Source organism: Pinus tabuliformis, chromosome X, assembly GCF_031772625.1.
Source record: "Pinus tabuliformis cultivar Carrire ecotype Pingquan chromosome X, CPIR1, whole genome shotgun sequence".
NCBI classification, from domain to species: domain Eukaryota; kingdom Viridiplantae; phylum Streptophyta; class Pinopsida; order Pinales; family Pinaceae; genus Pinus; species Pinus tabuliformis.
The window spans coordinates 286,813,983-286,830,794 of NC_142308.1; the positions used below are offsets into that span (position 1 = coordinate 286,813,983).

Consider the following 16,812-nt stretch of genomic DNA (forward strand, 5'->3'; position numbering starts at 1 on the left):
GCCGAGGTATAACTCGCTGGGTTGTATGATACATACAAGTTTACAACCCAGGCCATTATCATAAAACCCAGCAACCCCTCCATAAATCTGGAACCCATCCATAAATCTGGAAGGAGGGTATGTATAACTTTCTACTCTCCAACGTATTGTTAAGGTTCATAATCATAAAACTCAGCAATCCCTCCATAAATCTGGGCCCATAATCATACGACCCAGCGATCCCTCCATAAATCTGGAAAACCCAGCAACCCCTCCATAAATCTGGAGGGAGGGTATGTAAAACTTTCTCATCTCCAACGTATTGTTAACGGCCTGCCTGAAAGCATCTTTGCTCATAGTAACCCCGCTATCGTCGGAGATCCTGAACTGATGCTCTTTAGAAGCAAAATACAGTGCCAACTTCAATTCCTCTCAATGGCCGCCTATGAAGGTTTGGAAGCCTTGAAGACCCGAACTTTGTCGCCTTGTTTTTCCTCTAGCTCTGTTTTTCAATGACAGATGTTCTCAGGGATTCAACTTCGGTATACAGCGTCCTACTTTTGCTGCTGTAGTACTGTAAATCCTACCAAATCCAGAAATTGGATTTCTGATATGGTGATTTAAGATCTGAAAACGCCTATGAAATGGGTTTGGGATGTCGAATTTTGGCGATTCTAAAGGAGGATACATGGATTAGATGCACATAATACAGGCTTTGGCTTCATCAGTGTGTACGAAACTGAGCTAGGGTTTCCTGGGTTGAAGAATTTGGGTTTTCTGATTTGTCTGTGAATCCGATACTAATGTGTTAGGGCTCAGTAAGGGATGAGCAGGTTATAATGCCCATAAAGTCTGGTCGTCCAGTGGTCCACATGGATCGAGAAGTGGAATTAGTCAATGTCAAAATGTGATAAAATGCAATTTTTTATTACGCCGGAGGCGTTTCCACATGGCCGGCGTAGCCTTCGGGATTTTCCTCACCAAACCCTGTATACAGCCGGAATTGTTACATAGTTGTTTTCCAACCTACTCCTACAAGCACTGAGAATATTTAAATTTAGTCTTGCAGCAGGCGGCCTTCGGCGAAAGATTGGATGAATTCGACATTCTTGGTGCTGAGATTCGCAAGAATATCCCTACAATAAGTGAGTCTTCAAAGCTTATTTTTGCCTTCTCTGCCATTCTTTTCTCTTCAATTCTCTATACAGAAAATAATAGAGGGTCTGGTTCTTATATTTTAGGTAAATTTGACACCAGTATACCCGTATACGCACATGTTATTTATCTAAATTTATAGATGCCTCTAAATTTGGTTTTTTAAAAATTTGTGATAAGGAAGGGCTTGTTCACAAGCATGAATTAAGATTTGTAGCAATTCCATATGCATATGTTGATTGTGTTGATATACAAAAACAATTATGGAAACTTGTACAAATAAATTTTAAAAGTCATATGATGGGCAGTTTAAAAATAAAAACGTCATAAAAAAATTCATTGACGAGTAGGGTCACCCGTCAAATTTAACCCCTGATATATATATATATATATATATGATTTTATAGGTTTATTTTATATATATATATATATATATATATATATATATATATATTATTTATTATAAAAATTAAAAAAGATGTTTATTTCGTAATGATGGTGTTTTTTGTTAAGACATTTTTTGGTTAAAGTTATTTGAGAATAATGTATTCATGTTAAAGGTTGGTGTGGCATATGCCTGATGCCATGCTCAATTGATTTTGATGACTTAAATGTCATTGGAAAAGAACTATTCAACCTAATGGTTAGGCATGCTAGTCAGCTCAAAACTCACATAACTTAGTAAAAAAAAGTAAAAAATAAAATATATAAAAAAACTATTATAATGTACATGGTGCACTCAATAATGGTTGGGCCTTTTATCATGCCATCAAAATTTTCGGTTTTTATAGTTTCCATATTGTTTATTACCATTCGTTCACAATGGATATAAAATAATAATATGGGAAAAATTGTAACTTATTGAAACCATGAACCTTCCTCAACCATAAATTGACTCTATTCCCAAATCAAGTTTACCCTAACCACCCTAACAATCTCCCCCCTTAAACTTAACCTTGGGAGATTAACCTTGTACGAATATATTCGTTAGAGTACATATAAAAAAAGTCACCATCCAAGGAAGAGATGGGTATCCAACCACTTTTTCAGAACACTTTTTTACCACACATGTCCAGATATCATATTCTCCACTCAAGCTAGAAAATTAGTGGATTTGTCACCCTAGTCGCTATTCAAGTGGTCTATTCTACGACTTTGATCATACCTAACTTCATAATAATAGGTCTTACAACAAACTAACTTCAAGATAGCATACCATTATGCATGCCACCCTCTTACCAATTCAAGTGGTTCATTCGACAACTTAATTAATGCTCCATCCTTTCTATGTATACAAAAGACGAATATGGCTAGACTTTACAAGTTGGACCAAATATTTTAGAGTGCTCATGAACTACTACAACTCTCTATAACATGTTGTTTCCTTCAGCAAGCCCCACCACCATCAACTCCATCTACAATCTCTCATCCATGTAGTTATCTAACCTTTATCTCACCATATACACATGCTTTTGAAATCATTTTTGGTATGGATCCATTGCATTTTTCTCACCATGATCCAACCTTCAAACCTCATTTTTACTCTCCACATGGTCTCCCATTAGCATGTGGCCATTAATCATCATTTTAAGCCAAACTACTTTTGGTGCCCTTACGGTTTATTCCCTTAGGGTTGTGTGTCCTCCACTTCTAACATCCAATTGGTAAATCTTTTCTCATTAGCGTGTGGCCATTAATTTTCATTATAAGACAAACAACATTTTGTGCTCTTATAGATTTATTCACCTAGGGATGTGTCTCTTCCATCTAGTAAATCTTCACATATATTCATTTCTATGCATTTCTTTGCATATTAGGGTATCCAAGCGATAGATCTACCAGCACCACTTATTATCCATCGTATGAGAAATGTCAAAGCCACTTTCCAAACTTACCTACTTGACTTACTATCTTTGATTCCAATTATTATGAAATATGAGAGAAAGATTAAGATATAATAGGGACACAAAAACACAAATCAATTCATTGGAGACAAACTTTATGGAATTTAATGAATATGGACTACCTCCACTAAAAATGGTCACCCTTTTTATTATGTAATTCCATTCCAAACTAGTACACATTTTTTTACAATCTCTATATTGATGGTATAACTGAGTCAAATTCCCACCGGATATTCTAAAATTATCGTCAATATTAAATTCACTATATTATAATTAATTAAAAATTATTCACATCAAAATCATAACTTTTTTTATCAATTTTATTTCAAATCTATTTAAAAATTCAAAAAATTATGAATTTAAATCGTTGAGTCAAGTTTCGTATGAACTTTCCAAAACCTTTAACATCTTCTCGCATTAAAAAATTACGTTAACAAAAAATACAAATACATAAAAATCATGTAACCAAATTCCTGGAAAATGCGGAGTGAATTAAGTTCTGCAACGCCACAGGGAAAGGTGAAAATATAGGAAGTTGTGTCAGCGGTGTGGTTCCACCTAAAATGTATGAAAAGAGGCATGGTAGAAAATTTAATCCGAAGGGAATCTTGGTAACGAAATAGGTCAAAAGGGGCAGAGTGGAAAGGAATGTGTAATTCCGTTCTCGAGAGAGACCTGGGAATCTTGATAGCAATAAGGAATTAAAACAGTGTTACCATCGCTGAAGTACGCCTATTCGATATGTGGTTGGTTTTGAAAAGGAGCTCACAGTTATCCAACTAAAAACAGCATCACTACCTTAAGAAATGGTGTATGCTGTACATGAACTCGCTGAAGTACGCCTATTCGATATGTGGTTGGTTTTGAAAAGGAGCTCACAGTTATCCAACTAAAAACAGCATCACTACCTTAAGAAATGGTGTATGCTGTACATGAACTTTTGAAATTTTGTTAGGGAAGTTAGCAAAGGAAAAGGAATAATGATGTGATGTGAGATAAGTGGTTTAGTCCATTGTTTTTTTCTTTCTTTTTAATTAATTAAGATGCCTTTAAATTGAATTTAGTTGGTATGAAAAAAATATTTACATAATATTAAAAATTATAAAAAGTATAAAAGGTATATAATATAAAAGTTTAATTAATACAACTATACTAAAATTGTTAATGTAGTTGATATAGCTAAAAGTTTCATAAATATAATCAAAAAATATTGTAACACAAAGAATGTATTATTAATATACACATTTATCTTATTAATTAGATATAAAAGTAAAAGACAAAAAGAATTATAGTGTATTTTTTATTTAGAGTGTATTTTATTTTTATTTTAAGAGGGATGGACATACTTACACATCTCTATCATACTAGGTTGTAGAATGAGTCTCTCGGCTCGACAAAGATACAAATATGTTATGTTTGATTTCTCCCTAAATTGAGATTTAAAATTATTCATTGAGTGCGCTTGCTAATTATTTCATAGTCACTTTATTGCTTTTTCACACCATTTCCTACAAAATCTAATATCATATTTAGATGCTTACTCTTCCCTGAGTTATTCATCATAATCTCATAACTTAAAGAGGATTCATTGCCTTCCTTTCTTGGGGCCTGCACCATAGAAGTCATAGTTTCTATCAAATGGTGTTGTTAAGTGGCTCCATACCACTAGGAAGGCCTACAACCAAATCAACATTGACATTACCCACAATAGGCTCCTAGGAATATAAAAAATGATGTTCTAAGTTGTATTTAATATAGGATATTGTCACATGCCCTACGAAGCATGATCTATGGCTAAAAGCATTTATTTTATAATCTAGATTTTTCTTCCATAATTTATCTATGGGTTCCAATGAAATATCCTCTATTAGTCCTCTAAAACTATTGATTAAACCTACAGGCATGTCTATTTTGCAATAGAGCTTCTAGAATTTTAGTTTAATTATCAATATTTATTAGGTGTATGGTAGTGATGTAACCACCATGAAATATCCATGGAATACTTTAAGTAGTATCATGGATAGAGGGCCGAGACTCATTTCATAGGTACTTATGTCATTTTTCTTTTCAATATAATTAGAAAAAAGGCATGCCCACAAGTGTCAAATTTGGCTTAGTTTTTGTTTATGCAATTCAACTCTTATTGATTATTGTTGATTTACATTGTTTTATTGTTACATGTTTAGTTGCATATATATTTAAATAATATATTAATTTTTTCTATAATTAATAATAATAATAATAACTTAAAATGAAGTTATAATTTAGTTAATTATTATGATTAATATTGTAAAGAGTGTATCATGAGGTAACTTTCTTGATCTCTATTATGGATTGATGCCTATTGTCATTTATTAGCCATTTAATTTATATGATTGTGTTACTTTCTAAGGAAATCCTTGTATCAGTAACAATATGTATTTTTCCTAGGTTTTAAGTAACAAAAAGTGATAATTACCCAATTTATTATTGATTTTACTCAAAAGATCCCATTAAATTAAAGATTTGGGTTATCTAACCAAACCCTTATTAAGATAAATAAATTAATGTTTTGTAAGCGTAAAACATAAAGAACCATAGCTTCATTAAAGGAACCCAAAATGATGGACCTATATAATGAATGAGATCTCTGCCTCTAAATTGATGTCCACTATGAAGAAACCCCTAGCAGATGAAAATATCAAGGCTTCTCCGTATAGTAAAGGCTTCTAGACATAGGTACTCATTCAGATATATTTAACATGGATAATCATTAACATATATCTACTCATTAATGGCAACATTTATTGTAATGACATATAAATCCATTCTCCAAGGAAAATTATCTCCATTATAGCACTTCTCTTGAAATGAGAATGATAAGAGTTTATGTTATCCTGAATCAACGAAAAGGAACTCATTAGGAAAACCAAATTTAAAGAATTAATGGCTTCAATGAAGATTTTGTTCAAATTGGTAGCATTTTCGACACCTACAAAGGGTAGAGAAAGAAGAGAGACAAATCTAGTTACACGAATATTCTAAGCGAATGGAGGAGGAAAGGCTTATGAACCTATTGAGAGGAGATAGATGATTATATGGTTCAAAAGAAAGAAATTTTCAATTTCTGATATCTCACATGGGAGTGTATTAGTTGGGAAATACCTTTCCATGTGCATTCATATTTAGGGCTTCATGAACAATTAAAAATTAAGCAATATATCATATAGCAGTTGATAATAAAATAGTGAGAAAGGCATTTTAATATCATTAAAAATATATGTATTAAGTGTATTTTAATTTACCCAAAAATCTGAATATATAGATTTTAATTAGTATAAAAGAATCTTATTCTAAATGTTACTTCAAACATAACTTGAATAAGGGAATTTAGATATACCTTCAAACATAGTTTAAATAAAAGTAAAAAACAAAATTATTTAAAAAATAAATAAAAATAATAATAAATTTAAATTCACACACTAAAAATTTACTTAACAAATAAAAATAACAATAATATATAACAAAATATGTAATAATGAATATTATTCAAATATTATAACAAAAATATGTTTGAAATATTATTTCTTATTGTGTAATCTCTTCAAAGAACTCGAATCTTAGGATAACATTTTGATCAAGATAAATTTTTGTCATGTTCCATTATTATGTCTAAGATGAAGATCTATTTTATATAGTTAATCTTTTATTTAATATTATTATTATTATCTATTTTTAAGGTCAAGACCATGTCAAACACTAAATTAGTATATAAGACCTATTTGTTTGTAAAACAAGGGACTCATCTCCACCCAACAATTTAACTGCTAAAATCCTAAAAAAATACATATTTTACCCTTTTAATTTTGAATATATAACCTTTAAAAAAACACATGCTCTTAACTATTAATTACTTTACATTATTTTTTGAATTTTTAAATAAAATTAAAATTAAAAAATTATTTATTTTACTCTATATGAATGTGCATGGAAAAAAGCGTTTAGGTCCGTCAATTTATAGATATGAAAATTTGATAAAGATATGTGTTTATACCACTTTGGAGAAGCTCGTGAAAATTAAAGACTCCTTAAGTAATAAAACTATTATGTTTTCAAAATGGAACTTTTAGAAGAATGTCTAAGAATAACTCACTACAATCAAACATTTTACTCCTCCTCCTTATCCTTATCTTTATCTTTATATTTTATATTTTATTATAGATATAAATGTTTGAAATCAATATACACTGAGAACAGCACTGTAACATATTACTGGCAGCAGAATACCTAACAATACATACGCAGAAATACATCAACGACCGCTCGATGGTCGCCGGGTGGCTGAAAAATATCCATTTTCAGTCCAACAAAGCGAGAAATATCGCACGATACTGAATCCACATGGCCCATCTTAATGTTCTTTATTGTGTTGTGTTTGGTGGAGGGATGTCAGACGTGCTGCAATTAAAAGAATAAGAGCGATCTGTTGCCTTTTAATCTGCGAAGGCCACATGATCCTTATCCAGGAAGGAGAATCTTGTACTGGAAAAGGTACTAGCGCCGGTGACAAGAGTATTCATTCCAATATCGGAAGGGCCACCTGCAAAAGTGGGCGTAGAGCATGAACAGTTTGTTGGGCTTGTTGGTACTTTTGGATTGGGAGCCGATGTTGAATCTTCCTTCTGGTCAACATACTCTATGAACAATTTCATTGCCCTGGACAAACCTTTCAAAGGCGTCCCTGCGGACAGATCACGCATATCATTATCATTATGAGCTTTTACATTAGGATCCCTCTTGTAATCGTAGAAAAGCATGGTAAAGAATATTGTTAGAGTTATCAAAGAGGCCGTTCCAGTGATCAAGTAGAGACCCCAGAAGCTGTCAATGCTTAACCTACTGGAATCCACTTTGGTTTCCGAATCTGTACAGTCGGAACTAGTTAACCACTTGGTTTCAATGTCTTGCATTTCTTTGTCTTCTGAAAGAGACAGAACAGCCCTGGAAATATCGGATACCAGAGGAGAATCCTTAGGAAAGACCTGCGCAAAACTACTCATTGTGAGCTACTAGCCATGGAAGAAGTGAAATGCATTGCAGTTTAGACAAATTATTGAGGATTTGAAAAAACTTACAAAGCCGAAGCCCCCGGTCTTGTAGATTGGTCCAACCATTGTATATCCGCACTGTGAAGCTAGAAAAATACGAATGTAAGGAATCTCATCGAAAATAGCAGCAACGCCTCCATTTGTTGGCCCTTTTGAAAGAAGCTCCCCAGCTTCCTCTGGTGTTGCATAAGTTCGAAGCTTTCCTTTGGAAATTCCGAACTCCCTGTGCAGGTATTCAGCGACAAAAGAACCATTCTGATACCCTACTGCTTCTCCACTGGCACGGATAGAGTCAACATTTTTAACAGTAGGGTTCAATTTTTGCACAGTGAGAATAGACGTCAAACTGGCCGTATAGCTGGATGTTAAAATCAGAACTACAAATAGCCAGATTACAAGCACCAATCGAGACAAACTGCTAACTAACTTCTCCCCTGCAATACAGTACATCAAGGTAAAACATTATTACTCCGCTTTTTCATTTTCCAACGAAAAGAGAAAACAAATCATTTCAAATCGAAGAAGAATCGCTTACTGTGTGTTGAAAACAGCGTCGAGAAGGAAAACCTAGAACATCAAAGAATGAAAATGTTAAAAAGATTGGCTATTGGATAGACACAAAACAGAAAGAAGAAAAACATAATAGATGGATAGAGAGGAAACCACAAAATATCACACTCTGCTGATTAAATTGTATTGATTCAATTGCTTGAAGCTACATGATTATATAAGTTCAAAAATAGATATTAATTTTAGGTTACACGTACATAATTGGCACTTCCCAAATCAAAACTCTAGTGTAATTGACAGATCCTAAATTTACTATCAACTGCATACAAACTGTAGCTGGGAATAATTATCTCCAACAAAATAGTGAGTACCGAAAGTAATATACCAGGAATAATTATATCCAACAAAATAGTGAGTACCGAAAGTAATATACCAGAGAAGAGTCACCACTTGTTGCCTGGGTCTTCCTCTGAACTCGGGATTTACCCTATGCTCTAATATCCATATTACAAATCCTGTGAATATGAAAAATGCCCCTGTTGTGCACCACATGTCTGGTGTAAAAGGCAGCAGGAACGCCCAAACGTTATTTGATTCCTCTGCCTTTATAGGAACTACCATCACTAAACCCGATTCCGTGAATGGTTGTGTAAAATCTACATATTTGGTTCGATTTGCTAAAATTGTAACATCTCCCACAACAGCATCAAATTTCTGCCAAGCAAACACAAAGTCAGTGTTGGCAATTGTGGCTGATCAGAAAATTCTTGATAATTCAACGGACAATAGAATTTACCTTCAGATAAACCTGATAGACAAGGTCATCATAGGAGTCTGTATGGTTGTAGGGAACCATATCATATGGTAATGGGTAGTCTAGTCGTCTCACAACCGCGTCAAATACATCTTTACAGAAACCAGTGACTTGAATTTTCTTGCTGCTACTGTCAAATGAGACCCTGAAAAATTCAGTGAACCCATATTTTATGTGAACTCCAATTTTCAACCTCTTGCCACTGGTTGGTTGTTCCCAACCACGAGGCACTTCTGTAGATCCACCGGGCCAAATGACAGTTCCAAGTTTTTCGATATTATTATTCTGGTCAGATGGTGATGGTACAGTAGAGGGAATTTCTTTGGAGAGTTGGTTTTCATCATTCCAATATCCAACCACATTGTAGCCATTGCCAACAACATTCACTATCTCATAGGTAGAACCTGCAATTTCACCATGTTGTAGCTGAACAACTCCGCTTACACCGCTAAAATCTGTGTTGAGGAGCACTTGCAATAACTGTGGCCCTTCCTGAAAAACCCTGAGATCTGTTAAATCTGTTGTGTTTCCAACATCGAAAGGTGGAGAACTTGTGGACCTCAAGAAATTAAAGTTTGTGTCTCCTAAATTCCCAGCGGCCCGAGCTATCATCCACACTGCATCGTATGCAAATAAACCGTAGATATTGAGCTCAGCCTTTTCTTCATTAGGGTTTTGGAGTCTAAATCGACGTTTCCACCTTCGAGTGAAATCTCCGAGTTTGTTGGAATTCTGTATACAAGTTTTGACACCTAGGAGACCTTGCATAGATGCCATGGTAGAAGAATTTAACAGAACATCCCAAAGAGTAGTAAATTCGTCTGTAGTTATCCAGACATAACCACTATTCATCATTCCCAATCGTTTCGCCTCCATAAAGATCTTTGAACCAAGAGCAGCGTGCATATGAACGGCGAAGACTCTTGATTCCATTGTCATTAATTTTTTTAGCTCTTCTCCAATGGCTTGCTGGTCTGCAGTCTGCGATATTACTGATCTATATTCTAATTCTGACCCAACATCCCTAAGTGCATCACTTAATGAGGACACTGCACCACTAGCGATCAATTCATTATCTGAGTAAACAGCTGTAACTCTTCTCCAGCCATATGCCTGAGCGAGGGCTGCAATGGCATGCATCTGTATGGCGTCACTATGTGCCATGCGAACAAAATATGGAAATCTGTGGTTAGAGACTAAGGGATTTGTAACAGAAAATGAAACAACTGGCACATGGACTTTTTCTCCCAGATGTAGTATGAATTCTGCAACCCCACACGCTTCTGGCCCAATTATTGCTACCACTTCTCTTTTTAACAGATCAAGAGCTGGATATAGGAAAAACATGGTAAATAATTAATATAAAACTCCTGGGCAGGTAGATATAGAAGAAATTAATTAAAATAATTCACCAAATAACACAGCAGATTCATTTCTCCGATGAATTTCAAATGAGAATTAGTTTGCTCCCTGATCTCTTTTGAATTAACCATTGTTTTAAAGTGTTCCCCCACACAGGCGAGTTAAGCTCTACAAGAGTGGATGTCTTGCAAACTCATTAATTCAATATAAGAGAAGGGATTTGAAAGAGGAAACTCAGTGGGTATCTGGCAAGCTAATTCATTCATTATAAAAGAATAGACTCCTTTATATCACGAAATACAAAGGTCGTTTTCTCATTTTCATATAGAAATTACAAAGAGGATGAAACAAAGAACTGTAAATTACCAGCCGAAGCGCCGTTAATCACATCACCTCGCGAGTCACGAAATTCAGCCACCAACTGAGAGCCGTTGAGTAGATAGCCGTATCTATTAACGTCGTCCGCTGCCATTTCTATGGCTGTTTTGGCCACTTTTCCAATCCATGTGTTGTAGTTTAAGACAATGCCTATCTTAACCTTGCGGTCGCTGTGGTCTCTGTGGGCTGCAGTACAGAAGTTCGCAGTATTGCAGAATAAAACACAGACCATGATCACAATTACCAGTGCCTGACCTTCCCTCTTGATTTGCACTTCCATATCTGATAATCAGCAGCCCTCCCTTGCGCTTGAAGTGTGTTAACATTACATAAACAAGCTTTACATAGACTTTGGAATCCAAATCACTCGGGTCAATAGACTTGTTTTTCCATGCATTTTCTCTTTGACATTGACCTCGATTTGATAAGCCAATGAATCAATAGGTTTGTGGGACGAACATCCAATCTGAAATATTCCAGTTGCAGAAAGTTTTATCGTGCTGTAATCAGAAAAAACGCATTACGTATTGCGACGGCGATTTGTTTAATATTTATGGTAATTACAATACTATTCAATATCCGTTTGTTGACAAGCAAACTGCATTATCCCGAAACATACAAATGATAACCGCATATTGCTAAATTTTAGCTGCTCTTTCCATAATGAGTGGTATTTAATCAAAATAACGTATTTTGACTTAACACAAGGACTTGCACAGAACAACAATGCAAATGATGAAGACGGCTCTTCTATCAGAGTTTATCATTTTTAATATTGGTTTTTTTTATGTGATAAATCAATTCATAAGTTTTGAATCTTAAGAGTTAAAGGTTCCTCTCGAGTTGAGAGCTGCCGTTATAAGGTTATATGAAAATGTAATTGCCAAACTAAAGGGTTGAAAGATATTAAATATAACATCAGAGTTAAACAAGGTTGCCCCCTCTCCCCTAATAACAAAACAAAAGTTATGATTATCAAATCCAAGAAGGACACTTATGCTAATTTTATGTATGACAATAATAACTTGGAGGAAGTGTATTCTTACAAGTACCTAGGAATTGATATTCATCACAAGCTCAACTGGAACCATAGCATTGAGAAAAGGATTAATGGGGGTGGAAAGCTTATTTTGGTCTTGAAAATAATTGTAAAACAGCGAACCTCGTAATGTGGGATAAAAAGAAGTTCCTCTTTGAAACTTTAGTCACTCCTGTTATCTTATATGGCTGTGAGGTTTGGGGTTGCAGCATCTCTAGAGAATCATGGAGAAAGATTGAGCAAATCCAGAAGCGTTTTATAACTTATAACCTGAAAATTAAAAGTAATACACCCTATCCTATTCTCCTTATAGAAGCAGGTATTTCCCCTATTGAGAGCCTAGCTATGATTAGGCTTCTGCTATACAAGCACAAACTCAATAACATAGACGATCATAGACTTCCTAAGCTAGCTTTAAATTTTAGCCAAAACCACCTAAGGCTCAATCGAGGGTGGCATAAAGACACAAGGGCCTGGTTAAACTATTGGGAGATCAACTAGAATGATGCATTGCAAAACATAAATAACATTAAAGATATTGTCACTTCTAAGTTCAAAGAAAAAATGTGGTGTGAGAAAGATTTAGCGGCTAAAAGAAAATTAAGTTATTATAAGAAGGTCATCAACCCCACCCTAGAAAATCAAAAGTATCTCTCTATTTTAACTAGCTCAAAGAAGAAAATTAATATAGAAAAGATTAGAACGAATTCTCATGAGCTCCATAGTGAAACAGGTCGTCGGGAACTTCCTAAAACGCCATGGATGGAAAGGATCTGCCATATATGTGAGAATAGGAACATCGAGGATGAAAAACATTTCCTCTTAGAGTGCCCCGCATACAACCACATTAGATCTCAGTTTCACAATCTTTGTTACAATACTGACCTTCCTAGCGTTTTACAATGTCAAAATTATAGTGAGCTCAGGAGGCTTCTCTCCAAGCTTTTTGAGCATAGGAATAAAATCTTAAATCAAAATAAATAATTTGTTTCTTTAGGTCCGATAGACCAATGTTTGGTCTCAGTGGACTTTAACCACCATCATCATCATCATAAAAAATAAAGTAAAGAAAAGGAAAATAGAGTAAAGTAAAAAAAGATGATCAAAATTGGAATAAATTCTATATAAAATAATAATAATAATTATTATTGTTATTTCTATTTTTATATAAAAATAAAATAAAAAACATAATTAAACTAACAAATATGGATTTAGGTTGGTTAAAAAAAATAATAAAAAATAACCATACACATGATTTTTTTTTTTAAACTATAATAAAAAAAAATCTAAGCGAATACTTTATATAAAAAATAAAGTAAAGTAAAAAAAGATAGTCAAAATTAGAATAAATTTTATATAAAAATAATTATTATTATTATTATTATGACTTTTATATAAAAATACATAAAAAACATAATTAAATTTAAAAATATATAAATTTAAATTGGTTAAGAAAAATATAAAAAACAACCATACATATGATTTATTTTTAAAAACTATAACAAAAGAAAATCTAATCATCAATAAAATTATTATTTTATGGTTTGAAAGCAATCAATATTCTTGACTTGAAAAACAGTTCATCAATATTCTTGACGTGAAACTTCTACTCGACTCTAATCTATTACAATAAAAAAATTCTAAATATATTGAAAACTTTATCTATATATAATACCAATACTCGAAACCTAACATATCAATATTGAGTCTTAAATTTATGTAACGAATAAACAATATAATAAATAGATTATATAAATTTCTAAATAAATATATCTTCTATTATCATTTTGTTAGCCATGAGATCAAATCAAGTCATATCTGTTAGTGTCATGGTATTCACAACACATGGTATAAAGATTTTCATTGTGTTAATAAAAAACTACTACACCTTTGTGGTTTTTCCCCAAAATAAGGTTTTGTGAGTAAATATGGTTTTGTGTGTTTGAGTAAATTTTATGGGAATCAAGTCACATTTGTTAGTGTCATGGTATTCATGACCCATGGTATAAATAATTTCATTGTGTTAATCAAAAACTACTAAACCCTTGTGGTTTTCCCCCAAAATAGGGTTTTGCAGGTAAATATGGTGTTGTGTGTTTGAGTAAATTTTATGGGCTATTTGCATTAAAAAAATTAATTTCACGTTAAATAATTTTTGTGTTGTCTTTCTAAGTCGATCTATTTAATTGTTTGGTGTATTTCGCTATGGAAGGTGCACATGGAGGACATACTGATTTTAAAGGATCAATATTTGTTGATTGAGGGAGTAGTAAAGAAGCCCTCATCAATGATAGATGAAGAATGGAATAAGTTGGATAGAAAGACCATTGCCACAATTCGTCAGTATTTGGAAAAGAATGTATATTTTAATCTCGCTTGAGAAAAGACAGCAGAGGGGTTATGGAAAATGTTACATGATTTATATGAGAAGAACATAGCATCGAACAAAGTCTTCTTGATGAAGAAGTTCTACAATCTCAAGATGAAGGAAGGTGCTTCAGTGGCGGAGCATTTGAACGAATTTAATATAATAATAAGTCAACTTGCCTTTGTCAAAATTATTTTGGATGAAGAGATTAGAGTCATCTTATTATTGTGCTCTATGCCAGATAGATGGGAAAATTTGATAGTAGCTATTAGCACTTCAACACCTATAGGGACCCTGAAGTTTGATGATGTCAGTAGCAGTTTAATGAACAAAGAGTTGTGTTGCAAATCAATCGTGGAAACCCAAGGAGGAGAAGCTCTAGTCTTAGCTGTTTGTGGAAGGACAATTACACATAGTAGATAGGGGCATTCAAAATCAAGAGGTAGATCGAAATCAAGAATGAGAAGACTCACTTGTTTTCATTGTGGAAGAGCAGGACACAAGAGAAAGGATTGTTGGTTTTGGAAGAAGGAACAAAAGGAGCAGAAGGAACAAAAGGAGCAGAAGGAACATAAATCAATCAACACAAATAAAAAATCTAGCAACACAAAGGAAGGTGAGACTATTGTTGTAACTTCTGAAAGTGATGCTTTATTAATTGTTTCAGTAGAAGAAGCTTTTTATATATCTCTAAGAATAGCATTGATTGAGTACTTGACTCTGGAGCATCTCACCATGTGACCCCATGTAAAAATATCTTTGTTACATATGAAGAAGATGATCATGGTAAATTACAATTAGGAAATAATCATTTTTGTAATATTGTTTGAGTGGGAAATGCCTGAATCAAGACAAAAGATGGAAAAGGTATCTTGCTTAAACATGTTAGGCATGTCCCAGAGATGCATAAGAGTTTGATCGCTATGGGATGATTGAATGATGAAGGTTTATCCACAACCTTTCGAAAAGGTGGCAGGAAAATTACTAAAGGGTCATTGGTGTTTTCTAAAGTATCCAAGACAGGAACTTTTCATATAATGAAGGAAACAACAAAGATATCAGATACACTTCTTGTTGCAAAAAGGAAAACTCGGTGGACTTATTGTATAAGAACTTGGGCCACATGAGTGAAACGGGGTTAAAAGTTGTTTTTGGTAAAAATCTACTTCCAGGTTTGAAATCCTATGAACTTGAGCTTTCAGAACATTGTATTTGTGGTAAGAAAAGAAAGGTTTATTTTATCAGAGGAGGTCATGAAAGGAAAATAAATTTGTTATAATTAATACACTCTGATGTGTTTAGGTCACTAAATATTAAGTCTACGGAGGAGCTTCATATTTGGTTACATTCATAGATGGTGCATCTAGGAAGGTTTGGGCCTACCCTATGAAAATTAAAGGTGAGGTGTTTGAGATATTTCAAAATTTTCATGTTTCTATTGAAAGGGAGAATAATAAATTGCTCAAGTGTTTTACAACAAATAATGGTGGGGAGTGTTGCTTCAATGCATTCAAAAATTATTGCAATAAGTTTGGGATTAAACATGAGAATATTGTGCTTGGTACTCCACAAGAAAACGGTACTACAGAAAGGATGAACCACACAATTATGGAGAATATGAGGAGTATGTTCTCAAATTTCGGATTGGAAAAACATCTTTGGGTAGAAGAAGTAAGGAAAACTTGTTACTTCATCAATCACTTACCTTCTACAATCCTAGATGGTGGTATTCCTAAAGAAGTTTGGACCGGTAAAAAGGTAAATTATTCTCACCTATTTCTTTTTTGGATGTCAAGCACTTATGCATACTCTCAAACAGCATAGCAGAAAATTAGATGATAAATCAAGGAAGTACATCTTTTGGGATATGTGGATGATGAGTTTGGTTATTATCTATGGGATCCAATTAATAAGAAAATTGTTAGAAGCATGGATGTAATATTTAATGAATTTGAGATGTATAAAAGGTCTGTAGGTGAAACAAAGGTCAAGAAAATTGTTGACAGGTTTATAGAACAACAAGAAAATATCCCACCATTGGAAGAATCCGAGCAACAAACTCAAGAATAGGATGGAAAACGAGAAGAATAAAACTTTTCGCAGCCATTACAAGAGATTCAAGTGGAAAACACACCACCATAGTTGGTTTGCAGGTCTACTAGGCCTCAAAAGTAGTTACAAAAGTATCCACCCTCAGATTATATTTTTCTAACTGA

At 33.6% G+C, this 16,812-nt stretch overlaps 1 protein-coding gene and 1 pseudogene across 1 annotated transcript; both read right to left on the bottom strand.

The window, feature by feature from the left end:
* The window catches only part of LOC149139521 (chaperonin 60 subunit beta 1, chloroplastic-like), a 44,890-nt pseudogene extending 44,554 nt beyond the window's left edge, over positions 1–336 (bottom strand).
* Positions 337–7,268: 6,932 nt separating this feature from the next.
* LOC149139522 (glutamate receptor 2.7-like) lies at positions 7,269–11,588 on the bottom strand. The gene is made up of 6 exons (XM_089447874.1): positions 11,178–11,588; positions 9,432–10,777; positions 9,069–9,349; positions 8,661–8,692; positions 8,153–8,559; positions 7,269–8,059 (listed from the first exon to the last, which is right to left on the bottom strand). Exons 1-6 carry the CDS (start codon positions 11,467–11,469, stop codon positions 7,511–7,513), a joined length of 2,907 nt encoding a protein of 968 aa, XP_089304000.1. The 5' UTR covers positions 11,470–11,588; the 3' UTR covers positions 7,269–7,510.
* Between the last annotated feature and the right edge of the window lie 5,224 nt (positions 11,589–16,812).